The sequence below is a fragment of the Pongo abelii genome, chromosome 8, assembly GCF_028885655.2.
Source record: "Pongo abelii isolate AG06213 chromosome 8, NHGRI_mPonAbe1-v2.0_pri, whole genome shotgun sequence".
Classification (NCBI taxonomy): domain Eukaryota; kingdom Metazoa; phylum Chordata; class Mammalia; order Primates; family Hominidae; genus Pongo; species Pongo abelii.
This window is the reverse complement of record NC_071993.2, coordinates 117915282-117942352: the sequence shown is the minus strand read 5'-3', so window position 1 is coordinate 117942352 and position 27071 is coordinate 117915282. Positions and strand designations below refer to the sequence as shown.

Below are 27071 nucleotides of genomic sequence, written 5' to 3'. Positions count from 1 at the left end.
CATTTTGATGTTTCTAATCCATATGTATACGTTATGAGCAATCAGGAATGCAGTTTGAATTTTAGTAATTTAGTCTCCTCCTTTGTCTGTCCCCTGTGTGACCACAGCTTACATTTTCCAGATGGCTAGATGAAAATAGGTGCAGTCTAAAGCTAATTGCCCTCTTCAGCTGTTTAACCCAAGATCAGTATCTTCTCATATGAGTTGTGATATAAGCTGTCATATAATTTGTGATATGATGAAAATAATTTAAAAATGCAAAATTTGTAAGCTTTTAAAGTGTTGTATGTTTCTAATTAAGCTTGGGATTTGAAAGTTTCAGTGACATAGTGTTTAAATAATATTTAATGCTATAAACAAAATCTAGAGTCAAAAAGCAGTTTTTCTTCCTAAGAGATTTATTTCAGAATGGCATTAAACATGACAACTGGAATGCTAAATCCTCAAATTAAGAAGACAGAAAAAAAAAAAAAAAAAAAGAAAAGCTACATGTTGGTTAGAGCCATATATTGGTCCGACTGTTGCCACAGTTCCCAAACTAAAGAGGAAGAAATGTGCTTTGGTCAATATGCTGCGCTTATTTTTTCATCTACCTCATTCCTGAGATGTACTGTTTGCCTCATATTTTATTTTCACCCTCCTTTGTAAGGGTTATTAGTGTCTTCAAAATTTCCCATTTCGGTAGAAATTGAAGATTGTATGTTACTTCAGCCTTTGTTGGCTTCTGCACCCCATAGTCTACGATTATCTCTCCACCGTCTTCTTAAATGTTGATATTCCTTCAGTGAAGCACCGTACTAAACCTGCTTGGGATCTCCCTATCCTACAGATGCAACATAGAGAAAACTGAAAAGAGACCTTGCCTTTGAGTAAGGCAGACCCGAGTTCAAATCCTGTTTCTTATCGACTGTATGATGTCGGACAAGATAACTCTTCTTAAACCTTGTTTTAAAAGTCTGTTAAATTTCATCATATATATATATATGTGTACCCAATATATAATTTTACTCATGTGCCCGTTCACCTCCCGCTGCAATTGGGAGATGCAGTGGGAGGTGGATGGGCACATGGGTAATTCAATTCTAAAATCACCAGTTATGGTGATAAAAGTTATTTTCAAAATTACTGCAGAAAATTCCTTAAAATATCTACTTAATTGAAATACATGCATGACTTCGTACTAAACATTGTGTTGCTATTGTTATTCTTAAGCAAACTAAAATTTAAGAGCCATTAAGCTAACTAAAGGAAAGAAGCTAAGGTAAATGTCTTGACATTTAAACGATTCTGCCTTTAATATAACTCTTAAGAGTATGGGTATTGAGAGAAGAGGTGGAGAATTCTAAAATATTTTTGCTTGCCCATAGATTTTTCATCATGCATTTTTAGTAATAAGCCTCTATAACTAATACATGTTAATAAACTTATTTTTTTGAAAATCTAATTTTATGCCAACATTATAATGGTACACTATGGTAAGAATTGCTGACATTCATTGAGCTCTCATGCAGGGTTTGGTCTAATGGCTTTATATGAATTATATCTTTAATGCACCAGCCATCTCGAGTTGATGCCATTGTAAGCTTTATCTTGCAGTTGAAACGAAGGCTCAGAAAATCAAGTAATTTAAGTGACTAATCTGACTTCAGCTGCTTCTTTCAACCACCACACTAGACCCTTGTTTCTTTGTACCATCACCCCACCACTCACCATCTTGCCATGTTTTTCTTGAGTGATTATATCCACCTCTGTAGCTTGTACTACTGTACAGTTGACACTGGGCCTCCAGTCCTTTTTACCTTCCTCTTGGACTTCCACACTCTGTGAATCTAAACCGAACTCATGGTCTTTACTCTTCCTTCTCAACCTTCTCATCTGTGTTTCCAGTATGAATTAATATGGGTATATCCACAATCATGTTAGCTTACTTCATTCGTCTGTGATCATTTCCTTATCACCCACTGGCAGTGGGGGGGTGGGAAGGTGGAGGATGTTTGAATCTCAACTTCTTGTACCCTTAATTACCTCTTATATCTTCTCCTCTTAGTGTCTGTTATCACTGCTTTAATTCATACTTTCATCATCTTACCTAAACAATTATAGCTTCCTTACTAATCTCCTTTCCTCTAGTGTCTCTTCTCATTTTTCCTTTATTTTGTCAAGAATATGTGTTTCCAAAACATGAAGCATGTCACGTAACTGCTTAGAACCATCCAGTTAGCTCCCTCCTGACTATAGGATATGAAGTCCAAATTCAGCGTTGCAGACTGAGTGTGAACTGGCCTCCAGCTGGTCAGTCCCACCACAATACCTGGTGCACACTGTACACCCACTGCACTCTAGCCATGTCCTCCGACAGAACACTTTTTTTTTTAATGCTTCTTCATTTGAACGTATTTTTCGCTTTGTCTAGAACATCTGCCCCTTGCTATACATCTCCTTCTCTGCCTAGTAAACCCCCATTCAGCTTTCTGGGACTAGCTCCAATGTCATGTTTAATAATAATTCTTCAGAGACCACCCATTGTCCCCTGTTCTTAGCCAAGTTTTTCATGGTTTTCATTTCTTAAGGCACAGTAGGCATGCTTTTATTAAAGTACATTGTATTCAATTATAATTATTTATTTACGTGTGTCTTATTCCCTACCTCATCTCCACCAAAGAAAGGAATTGGTTCTTACCTACTCTGTCTCTCTCACTTAGCTACGGCTGGTACATTATAGACATTTAGTATGTTTGTTGAAAGAAAAAAATCTGTTCGTATAGGTACTTTATTGTTCCAAATTATTTCTATGTTACATTTGTTAGTTTTCTACTCTGAAAGAGTAATGCTTTTGTTGTCACCTAAAACATCATTCTCATGTTTATCACTCTAGTCTTTACTGTCCAGTGTTTATTTCCAAATAGAATACAAGGTACAGCATTAATTTGGCCTATCAACTCACAATTTCTGTCTACTGTAAAGACTTATACTTTCTTGAACAAAGAACTAGGAGCTAGGCTCTTTTCCCAAATACGTAATAGGTGTGCAGGGAAGATCTTAGCGAAGGATTCTGTCTTTTTCTAAGACTTTCACTTGTAGGTCTCCTGCAGGTCCACAACATTGAAGTTCAAAAGATGACATAAGAGCCAACCTTTTCTGGCCGGGCATGGTGGCTCATGCCTGTAATCCCAGCACTTTGGGAGGCCAAGGCGGGTGGATCACGAGGTCAGGAGATCGAGACCATCCTGGCCAACATGATGAAGCCCCGTCTCTACTAAAAATACAAAAAATTAGCTGGGTGTGGTGGCACACGCCTGTAATCCCAACACAGGAGGCTGAGGCTGGAGAATCGCTTGAACCCAGGAGGTGGGGGTCGCAGTGAGCCGAGATCGCGCCACTGCACTCCAGCCTGGTGCCAGAGCAAGACTCTGTCAAAAAAAAAAAAAAAAAAAGGCCAACCTTTTCATAACAAAATTATATAAATCTTAGTCTTTACAGTTTGAAGTTGTTTATATGAAGATGCTTGCCTGATTAATGGAAAATCTGTTGAGGGTATCATTGTTTTGCTGGCCTGAGTTAATCACCACCACATCACGGCTTTTCCTTAAATCTTGTCTTTCCCTAGCTTTATGATTTCACAGTGTAGCTAGGTGCTCAGTTGAAGCACCAATTTTTCACCTGCACCTAAACTATTTGAAATAGCCCTGTAACTGTCCTCCTGAATACATTTCAGATCTGTTCAGGTCATTCTCATTCTTAAAATATTTCAGTGGTTCTCCTTATTTCCTTCAAAATCAATTTGATTGCAGTTTGGTTAGGGTTTGTTTCCAGACAGGTTGCTCGTAACTCTTTTTTTTTTTTTTTTTTTAGCATTCCTTGCCTCCCCCATAATGCACCATGTGCTTTGTGTTGCCTGTCTTCATGCCTCTGCACAAACTGTTGTTACCTGCACCTAAAGTTCCCCCCCATCATCTGTACCTGACACAATTGCTCCCTAGTCTGTGTTCCCATGGCATTTTTACAAATACTTCTAAGTATAGAACTTATATTGCATTATGTTTCTTCGCTTATGTGCCTATTTTCTTCTTCCTCCACCCCCATCCTTCAGGATCCTCAAGCCTAGAGACTATGCCTTAGTAAGTTTGACGCTGAATTAAAATTTCAATATAAGATGACTTGCTATTTGAATACTTCAGTTTTGTTCTTAACCTTTTCTTAGTAATGGATGTTCATGTAATAGAAAGTAGAAATAAGGCCCATAAATAACCATTAATTAACATTTTGGCACAAAATATTGTACTTGTGTCACTAGAAACCCCCACATCAGGATATCCTTGTGATAGGAGAAAAAGATGTCATTTTTGCCAAGTCTGCAAGTCTTTTGCAAGATTTTATCTTTTCATATTTAAATAATTCCTTTATAAAAAGACAGCTTTGTCCAGGATGGTCTAAACTTTTCACTTAACAGAGAAAAAAGTCATTCTTCACTTGATTTTAATAAATGTTACATTCAGAAGAAATACAGCTTTTACTAATTTCAAAATTAGTTATTTATAAATACTGGTATTTTCCTTAAATGTGCTTAAGATATAGCATCTTACTGCATATGCCATATTGAAAGTGACATTGCCCTAGGAATACAAAGTGTGTTCTAGGCAATACTGGTCCCATAATTGCACTTTTAAAGAATTCCAGAATCACATAACTTTAGGAAATAATATATACTCAACTCTCCTGTTTGAAATGTATCACATACTTTAGCATATTAAAGTTTCTAAACAGTCCTGCTATTAAAAAGAAAGTTTAACTTTTTTCCTTCCCAGGGCTTCTCAAATTTAATAACTGTGGAATCTTATCAGAAAGTCCATTAACATCTCAAAGAACAACGTGGTTATTGTATCAATCATCATCCTTTATACCAGGATTTGCATATCCTTCAAGATGCCTGAAGACAATCGGAGGGGTATACAAGCAAGCAAGGTTAAGAACAATCAATTTTCAGATCCTAAATTTTTATATGTAGTGTCTGCTGATAATGCATTCCCTGAGGAAATGGACCTGTGGATAAACCATCATGCTTCATCTCATTTCCTATGTCCCCTTTCACCATTTTTCTTTCTTTCTTTTTTCTTGAGACAAGCTCTTTGTCACCTAAGCTAGAATGCAGTGGCGTGATCATATCTCACTGCAACCTAAAACTCGGGCTCAAGCAGTACCCTCACCTCAGCCTCCCAAGTAGCTGAGACTAACAGGCACACTCCATCATGCCTGAATAATTTTTGTTAATTTTTTGTAGAGATGAGGTCTTGCTTTGTTGTCTAGGCTGGTCTTGAACTGGACTCAAGCAGTCCTCCTACTTTGGCCTTCCAAAGTGCTAGGATTCCAGATGCGAGCCATCGCACCAGTCCCACAATTATTTTTCTAAGGATGTATGAAGGAAAGGCATCTCTCTAGCCTGGAAGAATCTTACTATGACAAAAATGCTCCAGGAAATAAACATGTCTTAGGAGCTAAACACAGAGACAAGGAAACATTGGTAACTCAAGTAAGAAAGACTAAGGGCTTCGCTAATTATTAAGTAAGTAGTGCTTTCGCAAGTCAAGAGACTGTTCTCAGCTTTCAACAATACTGAAGGAATACCTAATTGAGTAGTCTGCTGGTCATTTAAAATTATTTCTTGATGATAGGTCACTACGTGATTGTTAGCATATAACTTAAGTTCAAAGATTGAAAAAAATTCTCCCATTCTCACATCAGTGTTTACATCTACAAAAATGGAAGAATAGGGCCGGGCACGGTGGCTCACGCCTGTAATCCCAGCACTTTGGGAGGCCAATGGGGGCGGATCACTTGAGGTCAGAAGTTCGAGACCAGCCTGGCCAACATGGTGAAACCCCGTCTCTACTGAAAATACAAAAATTAGCCAGGCATGGTGGCATGCGCCTGTAATCCCAGCTACTTGGGAGTCTGAGGCAGGATAATTGCTTGAATCCAGGTGGCGGAGGTTACAGTGAGCCGAGATTGTGCCACTGCACCCCAGCCTGGGCAACAGAGCAAGACTCCATCTCAAAAAAAAAGGAAGAAGAATAGAATTGTAGCAATAAGTAAATTTCAGCCATGTATATACGTGAACTAATTGAGAAAATAAAGCTGTCTTCTTATTAACAGATACATGGCCAATAACTTTTGTGTTCAACAATTACTTTATCAATGTGTAATTCATTTTGACCAATTTCATGCCAATTGTAATAACTGAATCCAAAATATTTTAAAGTTTAAATTTATAAACATTTTTGTAGCAAAGAAGTATGATAGGATGATCATTAAAATACCAGGCATGAGGCCAGGCACCGTGGTTCACCTCTGTAATCCCAGCACTTTGAGAGGCCGAGGTGGGCGGATCACGAGGTCAGGAGATCAAGACCATCCTGGCTAACACGGTGAAACCCCATCTCTACTAGAAATAGACAAAACAAATTAGGCGGGCTTGGTGGCAGGCGCCTGTAGTCCCAGCTACTCGGGAGGCTGAGGCAGGAGAATGGCATGAACCTGGGAGGCGGAGCTTGCAGTAATCCAAGATCGCGCCACTGCACTCCAGCCTGGGTGACAGAGCAAGACTCTGCCTCAAAAATAAAAAGGCAAAGACTGAGGTAACAGTTATTTTTAAATATGCTGGAAATTATATCCTTTAAATTTATGATAAAAAGTTTAAACATCAATGTATGAAGTGATACCTAGTTTTCCAAAATCTCTTTGGGAGTATGCAAGTAGAAAATTTGAGGACCACTAATAATACATTCTCCAAGTTCAGAAGGACACTTCAGTGATCTAGTCTGGTCTCACACCCATTATTTAGTTTGGTTATCCAACTAAATCACACCAGGGATTTTTTTGGGGGGAGGGGGGTGGGGGGACGGAGTCTCGCTCTGTCACCCAGGCTGGAGTGCAGTGGTGTGATCTCAGCTCACTGCAAGCTCCGCCTCCCAGGTTCACGCCATTCTCCTGCCTCAGCCTCCCGAGTAGCTGGGACTACAGGCGTTCACCACTATGCCCGGCTAATTTTTTGTATTTTTAATACAGACGGGGTTTCACCATGTTAGCCAGGATGGTCTCGATCTCCTGACCTCCCTCATGATCCGTCCGCCTCGGCCTCCCAAAGTGCTGGGATTACAGGTGTGAGCCACTGCGCCCGGCCCCCACACCAGGGATTTTTAACTTGCCAAATGTATATGATTGATTTGAAGGCAATAATCCATCCTAGACCTGCCTTTTAACTCTCACTCCTAAAGCAGAGTAAAATATTTCATGATAAAGATTTGGTTTTCCTTCAAGTTTTTCAGCATTAATTTTAGACATCCAGCTCAGATAGCTACAACAGGTTTGCGTACCTTGTCATGATTTTGGAATGCACTATTCATCAAAACTATTATCTCTGGGAGAAATTACAAACTTTAGAATCTGTGTAAGAAAAGGAAGCAGCAGATTATTTTCCATTTACCTAAACCAAGGCCTTCAAAAAATGATGAATTGACACTGTATTCTGTGAGCATTATAAGTTTGGTGCTATTAATCTAAGAATAATTTCATTTTCTGTAATTTAATGTTTTCTCTTAAAGTATGCCTTGACAATCTGCATCATTTTTTAATTTGGCATAGTATTCCATTCTATGGATGTTCCATGATTTATTTAACCTTTGATCTGCTGGTGAACATTTAGTTAGCTTCATCTATTGCTGAACATTTTGCTATTCAACACAATGCTTTAATGAACACTCTTTTATTTTTACACATTTGTGTTCTTTAGAACCAATTACTGTGAGTCAAAATGTGCATATTTAGTTTTAGTAGATACAGTACTGCAAAATATCCCTCTAAAAAAGCTTAACAACAGTGCTAATTTCCCTGTACCGTCCCTACCTGTGGATACTATCAGACTTTTAACTTTTTGCAGTTTAAAAACACGTTACACATGCACTCATACACACAAAAGCAGTCTTTGCTTAAATGTCACCTTCTTAATGAGGTCATCATGATTTTCCTCTTAAAATTGAAATACCACCCCCCTCGGCATTCCTTAATCCCCTTTGCATTATTTTCTATAGTTCTTACCACCTTCTGGCATGCTGTTGTTTCTCTCCTTATTCTAGACTGTAGGCTCTAAAAAGGCAAAGGTTTGGGTTTTTGTCCTGTTAATTATGAACAATGCTTGGCATATGATAAAAAACTCGCATATTTACTGAATTAAATGGCCTTGGCAGTTGTAGAATACACATGAATTTCAGCCATAGCTGTTAAGTTTCTCCCTTGGCCCATCTGTCCCTGGTTTAAATACATCTCACCTGACAAGAAAGTTCTCTTAAAAGTAGCCACAACTGCTTAGAGTGCATTACTCTAAGCAAATCACCCATGTCTGGCTATTAGCAGGCCATGTGGGAGAAGGAAATACTGTCTGTATACCAACATGTGGTCAACAGTAGGCTGCATATACAGCAGTGGTTCTATGAGATTATAATGAAGCTGAAAAATTCCTATTGCCTAATGATGTCATACCCCGTTGTAATGCTCATGATATTGTGGCAGAACACTTTACTTTGTCTATGTTAAGATACACAAATACCATTGTGTTACAGTTGCCTACTGTATTCAGTACAGTAACACGTACAAGTTTATAGCCTAGGCCCAGTAGACTCTACCATATAGCCTAGGTTTATATTAGGCTATACCATCTAGGTTTGTGTAAGAGGCTATACCATCTAGGTTTGTGTTAGTACACTCTTAGGATGTTTGCACCATGACAGAACCACCTAATGATGCATTTCTCAGAACATATCCCATCATTAAGAAACACATGACTGTACTCCTTCCTACTCTGGACTCCCAGGGCAGCTGATTATCAAGAAAGTGTAGCCCAGCCAGTGCTGGCCATCCAACCACCACCTTGCTTATTTTAGCCCTTCCCTTCCTGTTTCTTTCCTGCCAATGCCTAAGGGGGCCTAGAAACAAGAACCAACCCTATTAAAACAGACATTCTGTCCAGGCAAGTGACTGGCACTGATCTCCCCCACACTAGACGCAACCCACTCCCTACCATCCCTTTGGCTCCACACCTTTTACAGTAACAGTGGCAGCTTAGTCAAACAGAGAACTGAGGTTTGGTAGAGCACCAAGTTTCGTTGTTTTTGTCAGGCCAGATTTTGGATGTGAAAGAGGTATCAGACTAAGAGAAAACAAAGGATAGTGACAGTTCAGAGTAGCTGGAGTTGCTTACGCTATATAACAGCTAAGAATTGTTTATCTAGCACTTTAGCATTTTGGTGATACATATTAAAAATCCTTATTAAAAATCCTTAGCTCCTATGTATTTCCTTCACATTTATCAACATCTATAATGTCCTCCCTTTCAGTGGCATATCATGTCAGGTTTGCTTCAAATAAAGAAATGTGATCATAATATTTTCACTGTGATGTATTTAATGCAGAGGCTAGGTGGTGGTTTTGATAGTTCAATTCAAGGCTAATCAGGGGGTCTGCAATGCTAGTAACCTTCATCCTAACCTTGGGGAAAAAAAAAAAAAAAGCAGTGATCACTAGGTACCACTGGCAGGCCTAAAAAGAAAAGAATATGGTTAGGAGAAGCTGTGCAGTCTAAGGAAATTGTATATTGTATTTACTTCACATTCCATTTAGTGATGAGTTGCTTTATTCCTGGTCCATTACTTATTTCATCATCTCTCCCTGCTAGAGCAGTATAGGGGTAAAGTTTGATGACAAAGTTCTGGAAAGCAGATAGAGGTTTTCGGGAACTTAGACGTTCCAGAATAAGAATCTGAGCAAGAAGGAGGAAGAGACTTGAATACAGAGTAGGAAGCTTTTATTAGGAATGTCAAAGTAGTGGAACGGGAATAACAAAGACCAGAAGAAGCTTCACTTGATTATAATTAATTTGCAGTGGCTGGTAAAGGCAGGCACCAAGCCAGATTCACTACTTTATAAATAATAAATCTGTGGGGGTGATGTTGTGAAAGACGCATGGTAAGGTTGCATCAGCAAGGTGAATCACTGAGTGGGTGGGACCGTCTAGAAAAGCATCTGTGTTTGGAAAGGGATCATTCTACAGCTTAGTTCAGAACACCTTGAACACACAGCATAGCAGAATCTTGGCTGTAATACTTGGAGCAAATGTCACTGGCAAAAATGGCATATATGCTGGGATGTTCATAACAAATACTCATAGTTAAGTATTGTTGGTCTTTTCGCATATAGAATCTCGGTATTAGAGGAAAATAGTAAACTGAAACTCCACCTTATTTCTGTTCTTCAAGAGCCAATTTAACCTATTGTATTACTTCGTTACCAATTGCAGCTGTGTAGGCAGTGATCCATAGGATTCTGTTAGACACAAAGTAGAAACCAGCTGTTGGCCGTTGAGACAATTAGGAGTCTTAGGAAATGTTAGCCTGCCAGTTCCTCCTTTTCCTAACTACCTGCCTCACCCCCCCGCTCAAATGGTGGTCATGTTTTTTGTCACCCACCATTCAGGGGGAGATGCTATCAACGAACCATGCTGGCTACACACAAATACCTTTTCCTCAGATGATATTAATCATCTTTGCCTTAAAAACTGAAGCTCTACCAAGTTTTCACTATGAGAGAAAAAAAAATTAGAACACCTAGCCTTGTAGTTAACACAACTGACTAATGGAAGTTGACAAGATCTAAATGCTTATACAAACTATCCCAAGGTCACAGGAAATTAATGGCACTATTATACAAGGTTAGGGTAGTTCACTTTCTATAGGAATTTGGATTTTACTTCTTAAACTACAATGGAAATGTCTCAGGCAATCTGCTTTGGGAATTTATTCTTGAATAATACTGATTTCTCATTGAAGGAAAAAACACTATATCCAACAACTTAGATATGGCGGAAGTGAAGTCGATGTTCCGGGAAGTTCTTCCAAAGCAAGGTATGTACATCACAAATATTGAGGTCATTGATTATTACAGGACTAAAGAAGTGATAGGCAGTGTCACATAGCAGGCTTAATAGCTAAACATCTGCAGCTATTGTGTTCCATATTATCTCATTTACTGTCTACTTTTACTATATGCTTTTTCATGATATCCAGTAAAAGGATAACAAATGAAACATTGTTTCTTATACCTAAAATTGCCAATTAATTAATTAGCTAATTCCTAAAATTGCTAATTACAATATGAATTTTTTTTAAGAGACAGGTTCTCTGCCACCCAGGCTTGGGTACAGTTGGCACAATCATAGCTCACTGCAGCCTTGAACTACTGGGCTCCTGCCCTGGCCTACTGATTTGCTAGTACTACAGGCATGTGCTACCATGCCTGGCTAATTTGTTTTTATTTTTGTAGAGAAGGGATCTCAATGTGTTGCCTAGGCTGGTCTCAAACCCCTGGGCTCAAACAATCCAACCCCTTTGGCATCCCAAAGTGCTGGGATTACAGGTAAGAGCTACCATGCCCGACTCAATATGAAACTTCAATGAAAGAAATAATGGAATTTACTATGTTAAATAAGGTATGAAAGTGGAGAAAGAGAAACCTGAAGCAACAGTAAGAAAAGCCGAAGGTTTAAACCTTCAGTCATTTGAATATTTACGTTAAATATCATACTTTGCTATTTTTTTTGCACTATGTATATATATATTCTGCCAAATCTTATTTTAAAATTAAACTTCTGACACAAAAAGTTGTGTCTTATGGTAGCATAGATCCTTGGGTAGAACGCTGAAAACTTGTCTTCCTCAGAAGTACCCTACTAGTAAGAAATGCGCTTATAGAGTGACAATGATCTTTCTGGTCCCACAGCAAAACTCAGTTTAGGTACAAGAGTTTTTCAGTGACAAGAGATTAATTTTTTAGACCTTCATTCTAGCTGCAAATCCAACTCAAACAACTGGGTTATCTTTCTTGAATTAATTCTTATTTCTTGTTAAACTTAGGGCCATTGTTTGTGGAAGATATAACGACAATGGTGCTGTGTAAACCCAAACTTTTACCCTTAAAATCTCTGACTCTGGAAAAACTAGAGAAAATGCATCAAGCAGCACAGAATACAATTCGCCAACAAGAAATGGCAGAAAAGGATCAACGGCAAATAACCCACTGAATGATAACTGAGCACTTTAGGGAACAACCTGCCTTATCCACTATTTAACAATAACTAGAAAATATGCTTCTGTGTGCTGAAAGTAGTATGTGTTACTATTCTCAATAAAATTGATAGTATTCATAGAAATACAAAAATATCCAAGATTGATGAAATTTGTATTGGGAATGTAAACACTCTGGTTTGTATTGAACATAAACAGTTAAACTATGAACCAAGTTTTATGGGGTTTAAGTCATGTTTTTAGAATTGCAAATTAAATTATCTGTTCACCATTCCTATTGCTATCTTTTATAGATTAACATTTTTGGGCACAAGGGACTAAATACAACTTTTATATACAGAGGATCTTTACATGTTTATTAAATCTGAATTTGAAGATACATTCCAATCTTGCATAAAGTGTTTGTTGGGCTTTTACATTACGTAATTAAAAAACAAAATTTTTTAACCAATTTTATGTGCCATGTCACGTTTAATGCTATCTTGTGTGACCAGATCCCACCAGTAATGACAAAACTGTCTTAAACCTCATTTTTTTTTTTATTTGAGACAGAGTTTCACTCTTGTTGCCCAAACAAGAGCAATGGCACCATCTCGACTCACTGCAACCTCTGCCTCCCAGGTTCAAGCAATTCTCCTGCCTCAGCCTCCCAAGTAGCTGGGATTACAGGCATGTGCCACCATGCCTGGCTACTTTTGTATTTTTAGTAGAGACAGGGTTTCTTCATGTTGGTCAAGCTGGTCATGAACTCCCAACCTCAGATGATCCACCCACCTCAGCCTCCCAAAGTGCTGGGATTACAGGCATGAGCCACCGCGCCCAGCCCTTAAATCTCATTTTTAAGAAACCCTCACCTTTTCTGTAGTCAGCTAAGCTTTTAATTACATTAATTTTAAGCACTTGAGAATAAAATGACTGCATTTATCATCCAAGTGTCAAACAATTAAAAACCTAAAAATGGTAACTATATTTATATAAGCCGAGGTAATATGGGCTTCATAAAGCCCATGAGGTAAATATGAACATTAAACTTGGTTTTAATTCTAACAGACTATATCTAAACCTGTAAGCAGTATACTCCTAACAGTACCCTCATAAATTCTGAATATAATTCTTGTTTGCTGCAGTCAATATTTGGCAGTTTAAATTAGCATAGACCTTGAGGCCTTGCTGAGTTATTAGGCTATGTAAAAGAGGTTAAAAATATGATCATTCTTTATTGTTAATTGGTAATATTTTCTCATACATTAGGTAAATGTCAAGCTTTGGGTCTTTGGAGTATAACTTTTTGTAACACTAGCCATTATTTGGTAACAGAATTTAAGGATGATGGAATGATGGAAGGTATTACATATTTCTAAAACTTAATTAAGCTCCAGGTCAGATAACAATGGAGTAAAGTGACACCTGCATTTTTTTCCCCAGTGTAATCTTAATTTACTATTGTATTTTTCACTTTAAATTTTGTAGGGAAAAAAAGTTTTCAAGGGAACACTAAGATTAAATTGACTAGGTTCAAATATGCTTCCTTATGAGATTCAAAATTTACTGTGTGAAATTAAAGTTTAAGAGACCTAAAATAATGTACTCCCAATAAAGAATCAACACTGCTTCACATGTTTTATTTTGGTGTACATTCTTCTAGAACCAGGTTCATTTTTCCAGTTTTGTAGAAAAATAGATGTTCCAGCCACCTTTTACTTAACTGTCTAGTCTTTTAAGACCAATCAGTATGTTCCCTGGAAAGATGAATAAGTCTCATGCCTAATTTTTAAAAAATTCTTTAAGACAAAGAAATAACTTTCTTTTTTTTTTACTCCCAAAGCACAGTATCTCAACAGCAGCAGCCAACATGGGGTTTTAGCAGCTTAACTTTACCCCCTAAATAAAGCTTTGTATAAACCAGTGATTTTACTACAAAAAACACTGTCCTTGAAAGAAAGGAGTGGCAGTCAGACATCAATGCAAAACTTGGAATGATTAGATAATAAACATGGCACGTACAAAAGGTAGCTTATTAGAATATTCCACTTAAGAAGAGGTTACTTTTCTGTCCCTCCTTGCCCCCTCGGAAAAAAAAAAAAAAAAAAAACATTTCCTTTAAAAATTCCCCTTAAATGTAGGTTTATAAAATGTCAGAAATGCCTTGTACCCAAAACAAGTGCTAAAAAAACAAAAAAAAAGAAAAAAAACAAAAAAAAAAAACTTGTGCTAACAACTCTTACAATTCAGATATATATTTTTATAACATCTAAGACTGCAAGAGTTCTTATATTCAGTAGCTCTCTGGTTTAAGACGACCTCCATCTCCTTCGCTTACAAAACGCTTTCTGCCCCTGTAATGAAGAAAAAAAAGACATGAAAACAGATACAAATTCTGACTATAGTCAATAAAAAAAATGAAAAACTTGTTATTTTTTCGTTACGTGTTAGCTTTTAAAGGGTTTTCCATTTAAAAAAAAAAGCATGCCTCTAATTCCTTTGGAAAAGACTCCCTACTAAATATCTTAGCATAAAACATCAATATCAAATCTGAGTTTTTGTTTTAATAAGTTCACTATCCAAACAGTCACATTAAAAAAAAGTTGACTCAAACTGAAACATTTTATTTAGAAATTTAAATTTATTTCTAATTGATTTCTAATTATTATTTGTAAGCTTAACAGTGAGCCAAATAGGAAACACTAACATAATTCAGAATTATGCAAACTGGAGCTGTGGAACCTATCAAAATATCCATGTTTGGCAATTAAAAAAAAATGTTTTATCAACTGTAGAAAAGCCATAACTTGAATGTGGAAAAAAATCAGAATTACAGCCTATGCCCCATTTTGGGATTCATGCTTTGTCAAACTCAAGAAGCCCTGCTCTATAATGTAACCACACTCTAGCTACATGTAGTGGCAATAGCCCAGAAGGAACAGCTGGGCCAGTGGCCTAAAGCAGTAAGTGGGAAATAGAACTTGGGCAACATTAGCCCTTACTCTCTGACCCCAGGCCAATAAGCACAAGCATGCAAACCACACACAAATGTGCACCTCACCCAAATAGGCTAAAAGATAAAGGACCCAAATCAAAGCTGTATGGTATGTATACACAGAAAGTTTATTGCCTCATGTGACCCTTGAGAATAAAGCCACACAGAAACAATCAGACTTTGAAACAGAGGCTGAAAAACTTTTCAAAAAGCCAGTGCCAGGATACTGGCCCCTTTTCATATTAAGTCTAAGTGGAAAACAGCTACATCATCTTGAACATAAAGGCTTCAGACTATATATTATGAGACCAAGGTAGGGAATGAAAAAGCAGTCAGTAATAAGAAGGCCAAAGTTCAGAGTTTTTACTGATGTATACCACTTGGCACATCCATACATAAATCCTGCCATCACCAAGCTAACGTCTGTATTTCCAAACATTTCTAGTAAAGTTATTAAACTATCTTTCATCACTTTCTTTTCCCTCTCTTTTAATGGCTTCTTAAATTCTAAAGCAAAGGCCCCTACCAGGAAATATTTTTCTGAGTTTTAATTCTTACAATGCACTTAAATAAAAATATCAAAGCTTAAGAAATTTTCCAGATAAAAAAATTATAAGAACTTAAGATTATATAAAACTGACCCACACAAGCAAAAAGTTTAGCTATTACTAAACATTTATATTATTACATTATAAGCTTCATTATTAGCTTTAACAACAACAAAAAAATTTACCAACTAGTAGCAAAAATATTAATAGCTCCAAGGAAAATCACCCACACACATACACTTTCCAGTGAGAACATCCTCCACACACCCCCCAACACACACACTTTCTAGTGAGAACATCCAATTAGCCCTAATTCTCCAACCTGTAAAGAAGTCAAGGAAGCCACATCCAGTACAGGTAAGAGCCTAGATCTTTGAAGCCAGAGAAGTCCTGAATTCATACTTGGCTTCTACCATGTACTAGCCATGTGACCTTAGAAAAAGTACATTATACCTCCCTAAGCCTCAATTTTCTCATCTTATCACTGATAATACCTACTCTAAAATAACACTGAAACTACTTACAACAAAGGAACTGCTCCACAAGATTAGTTTCTTTCAAATAAACTAGGACTTCATAAGGCAGTCCTGTACAGATTTACAAGGAAGCTAAAACAAGCTTCGCCCTTCTTTCTCCATGAACTCACAAGAGTCATGTTCTTCAGTGACTTCAGAGAACGATAAACTAACTTAGCAGTTAACCTTCCCAAAGACCTCATCCACTATTTTATATTGAGAAAGTAGTATTTAAATAAAGTACCTTGAAGGACAAAGATCTCTGAGTTGTTTGGAAATTATTCCAGCCTGAAAACATTCTTCTACAAACCGCTCCAGCACAGAGTATGAATGTGGGACATCCAGATTAATGTCCGGAATTTCATTGTAAATTCTCTCATAACCCTACAACAATGAAATTACACACAGAATTGTTAGCCCATATAAAATAAATGTCATAAAACACAATCCATCACTACGTCATCAATCTGTATTTAAGGCCAAATATTCAAATGGTTAAACTGAAGTCAGATTTGAATCGTGAGAAGCACAGAAGGTAGATTTGTTACAGTGTTTTACAACTGTTCTCTTTTATTAGAGTCAGGAAATAACAGACATTGGCAAGGTTGAGGAGAAAAGGGAAGGTTTATGTGCCGTTGGTGGGAATGCAAATTAGTAATTAGTTCAGCCCCTGTAGAAAGTGGTTCGGAGATTTCTCAACTCAAAATAGAATTACCATTCAACCCAACAATCCCATTACTGGGTGTATACCCAAAGGAAAATAAATCATTCTACCAAAATGACACCTGCATTTGTATATTTATCAGGTACTATTCACAACAGCAAAGACATGGAATCAACCCAAGGGCCCATCAATGGTGGATTAGACAAAGAAAATGTGGTACATATACACCCATGGAATGCTACAAAGCCATAAAAAAGAACAAAATCATGTCCTTTGCAGCAACGTGGATGCAGCTGGAGGCCATTATCCTAAGAAAATTATCACAAACATAAAACCAAATAATGCATGTTCTCACTTGTAAGTGAGAGCTAAACATTGGGTACACACAGACATGAAGATGGGAACAATAAACATTGGGAATTTCAAAAGTGGGGAGGTAGGAAACAGGACAACAGTTGAAAAATTACCTGTCAGGTACTATATTTACTACCTGAGGGACAGGATCATTAATTAGAAGCCCAAACCTCAGCATCACACAATACACCCATCTAACAAACCTGTACATGTACCCCTCTGATATCTAAAATTAAAAATATAAATAAAAAAATAAGTAAAACCGGTTACATAGCTAAAAAAAATTTCTTAAATACTGTTCTCTTAAAAGAGCTGTAGGCAGACATCAGACACTGGGCAAACTCCTTTCCCATCTACTTCTCTATATACACTTAGTACCTTTTTAAAAAAATACAAGGCAAACAAAAACCTCACAAACATTTAAAATAATAGTCATAAAATTTTTAATAGGAAAAAAGTACTTTATAATTTATTAAAAGTTAAAGGTTCATGTTTCTCTCTAGATATAAAATAGAAATTGTCACATCTTAGAAACCGAACCCTTGAGGTAGAATACATAATTACATTTGTTAAAGTAGGTTAAAAAAAAAAAAAAAAACACTGCAGTGTTACTTTCCAAGAAATGGTTGCAAAAGGTTCAAACCTCAAACATTACCATTAAGAAAAAACAAAACATATAGGCATATTAACACTAAACATACCTAAAGAAAATTTCACTGAAAATTCATAATCTGTATTCAATCACATATTTAAGACATAATCCTGAAAGTTGTTCAAAAACAATGTTATACTTACTCTTTTCATTTGGTCTACAGTAATGGTAGAAGACTTCCAAAGGGACTTTAATAAATCCAAAATCATCTTAAATGTACTTTCTCCAGTTGACTCCAAAACCATTATAATAGCCTAAAAATTGAATCAACTAGTGAATTTTTGGTTAATTCATATATGAAACTGCTCCTAAAATGCACCTACATGCCTTTTGTAATTGTAGAAATTTAATAACCACTTCCTCCTTTGATATTAAAAAAAGGATGTACATTATTTAAAAAGCATAAGTCACTATGGTACAAAAAGGAACACTTAATAATTCTTTTTGACATGGCAAGGTAATCTTACTTCATATACAAGCTCATGGTGAAAATGAGGTACTTCCAGTTCCTTAAGGCAATGTTCAGCTTCAGATATGTCTCCAGAGAGTAAATATTCTTTCAGCAGCATATCAATCTATTAGATTTAAAAGTTGAGATGTGTTAGAATTCCTAACTTTTAAAACATCGTGCTTGCCTACAGGATTATTTGCCCTCATTCCAATATAATGAAATAGTGGGTAACAAACAGCTAATAACATATACATTGGATGTGGTACTATTATAACAGAATTTTTCATAATTAAAAAATAAATCCCCAATTTTTAAATAGTTCATAATTATGATTCAAATGCAATGCTTCAGTGTGTCTGAATCACTGAGATCTACGAATAGGTTTATAATGCACGCGTCCTGGGTTGTGACCATAATGCTTTAGTGTGCCACTAAAAATAAGGGATTTTAAATACCACTAGAGGGCACTAACAAAGTTTTAACATAAAGTGGCATAAAATATTTCACTTCTATCAAGATGCTCTTAATAGTGCACAGAGAGCCAAAAAATGAGAGATGATAATGGGGCATTACTAGACAGAGCAAAGATTTCCACATAGTTTCTCTTTTCTCTACAACTGAGAATTTGAAACTCATTACCTAAAATGTTCAATAATTCAGTTTCCAGCTGTAGCTAAAGAGACAAGTCTTGATTTTCCTGCTCAAACTTGAACATCTCAAAAAAGTGGGAGAACTTTTTCAGCACAAGAGTTTCAACTAGGAATATTTTTCCCTATATGTTATTGGTTAAAATCCCCTTTGTATTTGGTGGGCACATATCTAGTTGTCTGAATGTTGAATGTTGGCTGACTGAATTAAAAAAATCATATTTAAGTATCCTTCCAACTTCTATAAGATATTTTCATAAAAGGTAAAGTAAAATTTAATTGCTGTCATGCTTTAGGATGTAATATTTACATGTAAGTAAACATGTACTTAAATATTTACATGTAAGTAAATATGTACTTAAATATTTACATGTAAGTAAATATTTAAAGCACAGCATTTGAGTATTTTTACTTTATAATTACAAACTAATACATAGTCATGCATCGTTTAACAGGGATACATTCTGAAAAGTGTGTTAGATGACTCTGTCATGGTGCAAACATCATAGAGTATAATCACAAAAACCTAGATGGTATAGCCTACTACACACCAGTGCTATATGGTATAGCCTATTGCTCCTAGGCTACAAATCTGTACAGCAGGTCACTATATTGAATAATATAGGCAACTGGAACACAATGGTATTTGTGTATCTAAACATAGAAAAGGTACAGTAAAAATACAGTGTAAATGATTTTTAAAATGATACACCTGTATAGAGCACTCAATATGAATAGAGCTTTCAGGATGGAAGTTACTCTGGGTGATTCAATGAGTGAGTGGTTAGTGAATGTAAAGGCCTAAGACATTACCCATGCACTGGCTATGTACTTTATAAACACTGTATACTTAGGCTACACTAAATATATGAAAAAATAAAGTAACTGTGCTACAACATTACAACTGCCTCCATATCACTCAACCACAGGAATTTTTCAGCTCCGTTACAACCTTATGGGACCACCACCATCCCACGCAGTCCATCACTGACCAAAACATCATTATGTGGCACATGACTGTACTTGTTATTCAAATTATGTTACTTACTTTTAACATTTGTTACATAACTTTAAAAGTATTAAAAATATCCCCCATCAAATTCCATGCACTTCTGAGAATGATAAAGTACAAATACATTTATACATTTCTAAAAGTCTTCTTTGATCCAACCCTTCCATGTAAGCAAATATCCAAATAATGTCAACCTCAAACTCATATACTGGCAGTTTTATTTCCATTTTTATCTTGTCAATTTTCTTTATTGAGAGAGAATTCACACACCATAAAACAGCTTGTCCAGTTTCCAAAAATATTAATTTTGGAGAGTATTACCATCTTAACAATATTAAGTATCCTAATCCATAACCATGGGATATCATTCTATTTATTTAGGTCTTCCTTAATTTCTTTCAACATGTTTTGCAGTTTTCAGTGTACAAGACTTGCATTTGTCTTGTTAAATTTATTCCTAAGTATTTTATTTTTGATGCTATCATAAATGCAATAATTGCATTTCAGATCATTCATTCCTACCGTATAGAGAATTGAATTTTGTGTACTGATCTTGTTATCTTGCAACCTTTCTGAACTCATTTTTTAGTTAATAGTTTGGTTTCAGTTTTGGGGAGTTAAAAAATGTTGTGGATTCATTCAAATTTTCTGTATACAGATCATGTTATCTGGGAATACAACTAGTTTTATCTCCTCCTTTCCAATCTGGATGCTTTTTATCTTTCCTGCCTAACTGCCCTGGCATCTTGACTATTTTTATACCTCAATTTTTCTAATAATTGTTTAATTTTTAAAAAACATACTGCAATCGCGACATTATAAACACTGACTCATCTATTTTAACATATATAAAAGCAAAAACAGTCAAGGCTCTAACTACATTTTGAACTCCTTAACACTTATGCTAGATACACATACACAAACACACACACCTCATTAAAAGACTTACTAAAAATCAAAATTATAGTTACATGAAAAGATTATACTCAAAAATCAGAAGCACATGAACTACAAATCTTCTAGTTGCATGCCTTTTCTTAAAGAGATCTGCAGATAAGGAGTTTTTTCTGTTTTTTGGTTTCTTGTTATAGAATACCACATTACAGCCAGAAAAAAAAAAAATCCATAGGGAATAAATCTGGCATTTTAATGCAATAAATCGCTTTTTTTTTTTTTTTTTTTTTGAGATAGAGTCTTGCTCTGTCACCCATGCTGGAGTGCAGTGGCGCGATCTCGGCTCACTGCAACCTCCTCCTCCTGGGTTCAAGCAATACTGGTGCCTCAGCCTCCCGAGTAGCTGGGATTACAGGTGTGCACCACCATGCCTGGCTAATTACTATGTATTTTTAGTAGAAACGGGGTTTCACCATGTTGACCAGGCTGGTCTCAAACTCCTGGCCTCAAGCAATCCACCCGCCTCAGCCTCTCAAAGTGCTGGGATTACAATCAATTTTCTTTTAAAACATGCATATGGGTAGTGAATGTCCTCACAAAAATCTAACACTCTGATCTACTTTAGTGCTCATAATTCATGACTCATTATTTAAGACTATCTAGTTTTAAATTGCTCATATAAAAGCATATTTATTGAATAGCTAAAAGACAGAAAATCTCATTTCAACAGCATTTGAAAATTATTAAGTAATAATGTAAGAAAAATATTTCAGGCATTCCTTTGAAGTTCATAGATGGCTTGCTTATAATTATTCATGAAAGCCATTTTAACACTCATTTTTTAATCATATAATTTATAATAAAAGGTTATAAAGCCACATATAAAAAATTATTTCATTTTCCAATTGCAGCTGTAAGACCGAACTTAATTTTTGTCCATAAAAATACCAGCTAGTAGCCACAATTTATTTCACTCAGAGGAATACATATAAATTAAGTTAAAAACAATACCCAATCATTACCTCTTTAACAAGGTGATTGACAGACTGCTGACCACCTCCAGAGCCCCACACACTATCTTTACGCTTTCCACCTTTAGACATACTCAGAAGCACGGTAGCCTTATCCAGAGCAGCTCTACAGAGAAAGAAAAAAAAATTTAAGTTTGATAGCTGGACATACCTGAAGTTTACCAAATTAGGGATAAAGCTGACAAAATCCTATATGCCCTAAATCTCACATAACATAAAAGCAAAATAAAATTCAAAACACTTTTTCAAAACAAAAAGGAGCAAAAAGAAGTTGATCCTCATATTAATATTCTCATGCTCTATTTCATTTCTCATTCAAGAAAAATCAAAACACATTACAAAATAACTGATCTACACTGAGAAGAAACACTTCACATATAATTAACTTTCACCTAGATCCATGCCTTCCTACCCAGGGAAACCATTCCACTATGATGTGAAGTAGCCCTAGAAAATTAAGTTAATATATAGACCTGAGGAAAACTAAGACATGGCTAACTCCAAGTCTCCAAGAAGTTAAGAAAAATCAAATAGCATAACTCCCAAATATCACATTTAGTTATACCAAATATCATATTAATTATACTAAATCACAAGAGTGAAAAAGACATTTTCTGAATAAGATTTCTACAGTAGATAAATACAAAACAAAACGATAAATGAGGCCTCTCTTGTTAATGTTATCTATCTTATTAGAATATTAAACTACTACAGAATGCTAGAACCTGAAAACGGAACTTAAAGATCTGTCCAATGGTTTTGTTTCATAAATAAAGAAACTGAGGCCCAAAGAAGAGTGGCTTGACATGAAGGTAACTAATGATTTAGCTAAACTCCAGAACTTTTCCATTATAGTACTGTCCTCTTCCTGGTATATCATGCCAACAGTCTCTCCATTTTAACAGTGGAGAATATAGAGAAGTGACAAACAGATGTACAGAGTGTCTGATTAATGCAAGTGTCATTTCAATAGGATCCTGTAGAATTTTCCCCATTTTGAAATTCTAAGTAGGAAAAGTGATTTACTTACCTAGCCTGCACACAATCTACAGTTCCTTTGTAACTATCAATATAGGTATTACATAAAATTCCATCTCCAACAGCTCTAGCAATAAACTGGCCCACCAACTGTAAAAAGGAAAAAAAAAGAGCTATATAAAAAAAGTTAAATAACTTTTATAGGACACAATTTCTAAATATATAAATGATGAAGATTAGCTGAAGTACACAGTCAGTACCTAAAAGATGCTGGAATTTTTTTTTTTAAAAAACCTATATAGTACCTGTTATGCCTGGCATACACTCCCACATCTTAACCTTCAAGTTAAGTGCCCAGAGTGGGGGCCACATCTGTTTTGCTCACTAATGGATCCCTAACACCTTGCACACTGCCTGAATACATAGTATATGATCAAACTTTTTTTTTTTTTTTTTTTTTGAGACAGAGTCTTGCTCTGTCGCCCAGGCTGGAGTGCAGTGGCGCGATCTCAGCTCACTGCAACTTCCGCCTCCCAGGTTCAAGTGATTCTTCTGCCTCAGCCTCCTGAGTGGCTGGGACTACAGGCGCACACCTGGCTAATTTTTGTATTTCTAGTAGAGACGGGGTGTCACCATCTTGGCCAGGCTGGTCTCGAACTCCTGACCTCGTGATCCGCCTGCCTCGGCCTCCCAAAGTGCTGGGGTTAAACGAATGACTTAAGGTCAAGTGAAGTCCTCTCTTCTTAAAAAAAGGACTAGGTTCTCTCAAAAACTAATCAAAGGAATTTATCTTGTGGAGAAAAAAAGTTGTATAGAAATAGTTGAAAGTATGTTCAAAGCATTACTTATTATAAAAACTGGAAATTAGTGTCCAAAAATAAAGGTATGGTTAAATGGTATACATGTAAAATGGTATACTATGTGGCCACAGGGAAAGATATTTACCATATTTTATGGTATGAGAAAAATCAACTTTATAAAATAGCATAATGGTATGATTCCATTTTTTTAATTTAAAAAAATTAAGGATTTATAGAAGCCGTACATTGATATATACCCACAGAAAGGAGAATGGAAAACTTAACACCAGTAGCAGTTTTTGCTGGCCTTTCTTCTTTCTGGCTTTTATTTTTCAAAAATTCTACAATAAATATAAACTTATGTAATCATTTTCTTCAAGTATGTGTATTGGTATAAAAGGAAAAAATGTCTACATCAGAATCACCACTTAATATCTCATACCAAGTATTGTCTGTCATTAAGTGTAACAGAAACAGCATTTAGGAACTGACATGCCTATATTCTATTTCTAAATTAATGTTTTAAGTAAAGTGATTTTACCTTGATTAAAAACTTTTGACAATAGCAACAATTTCACATTTTCAAAGCTACAAAAGGGAAGAGTCTTATTTATGACTTTTTATAATAAACATTAGTGAAGCATTCAATCATAACCTACATTTTTTAAAAATCTTAATTGAGCTTTTATCTATATATCTCTATGTCTCACTCTTTGGAAATAATCAAAAGACACAGTCATGTTTTAGGAGATAGGATAAATACACCTTTCCCTGTGCATAAATTAGACATTGATCCACTTTGTCAAGCTTTAACTACCTTAACATCGCTAAATTCAAAAATGTGAAATACATTTAAAATACTGTCATGGGTCACTCAACAACACAGATACATTCTGAGAAATTCACCATTTAGGTGATTTCATCAGCCTGCAATCATTATAGAGTGTACTTACACAAACCTAAATGGCAGAGCCTACGTGTAGGCTGCATGGTATATAACCTATTGCTCCTGGGCTACAAACCTGTATAGTATGTTACTATACTGAATACTGTAGACAACTGTAACACAATGGTTACCTATCTAAACACAGAAAAGATACAGTAAAAAGAGTATTATATGAGACCAAAGGTATATATGCAGTCTGTCATGGAAATGGCATTATGCAGCTCATGGCTAGTTCATTAAACTACATAATATTGCTGAGATTGGTATTAGGAGTTAACTAACTTGCCTTACAATCTATTATTACCATAAATATTGTTTTATGAGAATTTGTGGAAAAATTCATTTTAGATTATCATAAAGCTATTTATATTCTACTTTTCTTCAAAGCCTTCTCTTGAAATAAAAATTCACTTTACACTTTTGTATCAAGTTTAAAATGAGATCTTAAACAACTTTTTAAATGGGATTACTGGTTTAAAATACTGGGGTAAATTTAAAATTTCCTTTTAGAAATATAATAGCTGCAGCTAATACTTATTGACTAATGTATCAAGCATTATAATAGCCTCTTTATTTATATATATAACTACATATATAAACAACTACATATAATAAAGACTATATATATGGCAAAAAAAAAAATGACCTAAAAACTATGCAGCTCACGGTGGAAAAGTATGAGGTAACATTAAATTTATAGCATGATGAAGACCATGTTTAAAAAACAAAAGAACTAGGAAAAAATACATCAAAATGCTAGAGGGGTATTTCGGTGTGGTAGGAAATGTGGGTCATCCCCTTCCATCTACTAAAATTTCCTAGAAGTATACATTATTTCCACAATTAGGAATATAGTAGTGGGAGGGAATGAACAAAAAGAAGAATCATACAAACCTGTGGTGCTCTAGGAGTATCCAATGCTAATTCAGGTAGATCTTTCAACAATTTATCAAATGATTTTTCCACATCACTTGTGCTCATTACTGTCCCACAGAGGTCAGAAAGAAGCTTAGATGTCATCTCTCTATGACTAGCCTTCCCCTCCAATGCTAAGGATACTGCCAACACTGGTACTCCACTTTTCATTTCACCAAGATTTAAATCTCTTAACATTTCCTATTCAAAAAAATAATTTAAAAACATTTTAAAAGTGTATCACTACCTATAGTTCAATAAAACTTTATTTTTGAAAAATTGAGCTTTTATCTATATATCTCTACGTCTCACTCTTTGGAAATAATCAAAAGACACAGTCATGTTTTAGGAGATAGGATAAATACACCTTTCCCTGTGCATAAATTAGACATTGATCCACTTTGTCAAGCTTTAACTGCCTTAACATTGCTAAATTCAAAAATGTGAAATACATTTAAAATACTGTCATGGGTCACTCAACAACACAGATACATTCTGAGAAATTCACCATTTAGGTGATTTCATCAGCCTGCAATCATTATAGAGTGTACTTACACAAACCTAAATGGCAGAGCCTACGTGTAGGCTGCATGGTATAACCTACTGCTCCTGGGCTACAAACCTGTATAGTCTGTTACTACACTGAATACTGTAGACGACTGTAACACAATGGTTACCTATCTAAACACAGAAAAGATACAGTAAAAAGAGTATTATATGAGACCAAAGGTATATATGCAGTCTGTCATGGAAATGGCATTATGCAGCTCATGGCTAGTTCATTAAACTACATAATATTGCTGAGATTGGTATTAGGAGTTAACTAACCTGCCTTACAATCTATTATTACTATAAATATTGTTTTATGAGAATTTGTGGAAAAATTCATTTTAGATTATCATAAGCTATTTATATTCTACTTTTCTTCAAAGATTTCTCTTGAAATAAAAATTCACTTTACACTTTTGTATCAAGTTTAAAATGAGATCTTAAACAACTTTTTAAATGGGATTATTGGTTTAAAATACTGGGGTAAATTTAAAATTTCCTTTCAGAAATATAATAGCTGCAGCTAATACTTATTGACTAATGTATCAAGCATTATAATAGCCTCTTTATTTATATTATCTTATTTAATACTCAAATATCTCTTTGAGTATTAAATTATCACACCTATCATACTCAAAGCAGAAGAGGGCACACAGCTGGAGTAGCCAAACTGAAAGTGGAATAAAGGCAGTCTGACTCTAGAAGCTAAGTTCTAATTCAGTTAGAGTGCCCTCCTCTTTAATGAAAGTTTTCTTAGAATCTTTAAATCTTGTTATACTACTGAGAGTGCCAAAACTATTTTCACAGCCACGTAACTGGTGTCCTTGTTAGTAATCTCTTCTCACTCACTGCATTTCATCTTCCTTGACCGCACTTTAACAACTAATCCACTACCCTCAAACACAATACTCCTCTTTCCTGGAAAACTATCTTAACTGGCGAACTCCTCAACATCCTTCAGACAGCAGAGAATCATCTCTACTATTACTCTCTATTTTATGCTTTCCAAA

The 27071-nt window shown here is 35.6% G+C and overlaps 2 protein-coding genes across 15 annotated transcripts in view; one reads left to right on the top strand and one right to left on the bottom strand.

Moving 5' to 3' along the window:
- BBIP1 (BBSome interacting protein 1) overlaps positions 1-13743 on the top strand; it is a 20610-nt gene extending 6867 nt beyond the window's left edge. For 5 of the 12 annotated variants that reach the window (XM_002821144.6, XM_003777634.5, XM_063727742.1 and 2 more), the window contains 2 exons: positions 10875-10949; positions 11958-13743. In XM_002821144.6, coding sequence (XP_002821190.2) covers positions 10875-10949; positions 11958-12124 — 242 coding nt within the window. In that variant the 3' untranslated portion in view covers positions 12125-13743. Of the gene's footprint in view, positions 1-4090; positions 4119-4805; positions 4963-7062; positions 7156-10874; positions 10950-11957 lie in introns of those variants that run through there. The other 7 variants (XM_054522841.2, XM_054522843.2, XM_054522842.2 and 4 more) reach the window with 4 other exon arrangements.
- PDCD4 (programmed cell death 4) overlaps positions 13723-27071 on the bottom strand; it is a 27939-nt gene continuing 14590 nt past the window's right edge. The window contains exons 5-11 of one of the 3 annotated variants that reach the window (XM_054521582.2): positions 25492-25713; positions 22904-23001; positions 21865-21979; positions 18306-18413; positions 17982-18092; positions 16413-16552; positions 13723-14464 (exon numbers count right to left, since the gene is read on the bottom strand). In XM_054521582.2, coding sequence (XP_054377557.1) covers positions 14404-14464; positions 16413-16552; positions 17982-18092; positions 18306-18413; positions 21865-21979; positions 22904-23001; positions 25492-25713 — 855 coding nt within the window. In that variant the 3' untranslated portion in view covers positions 13723-14403. 3 annotated transcript variants of the gene reach the window in all.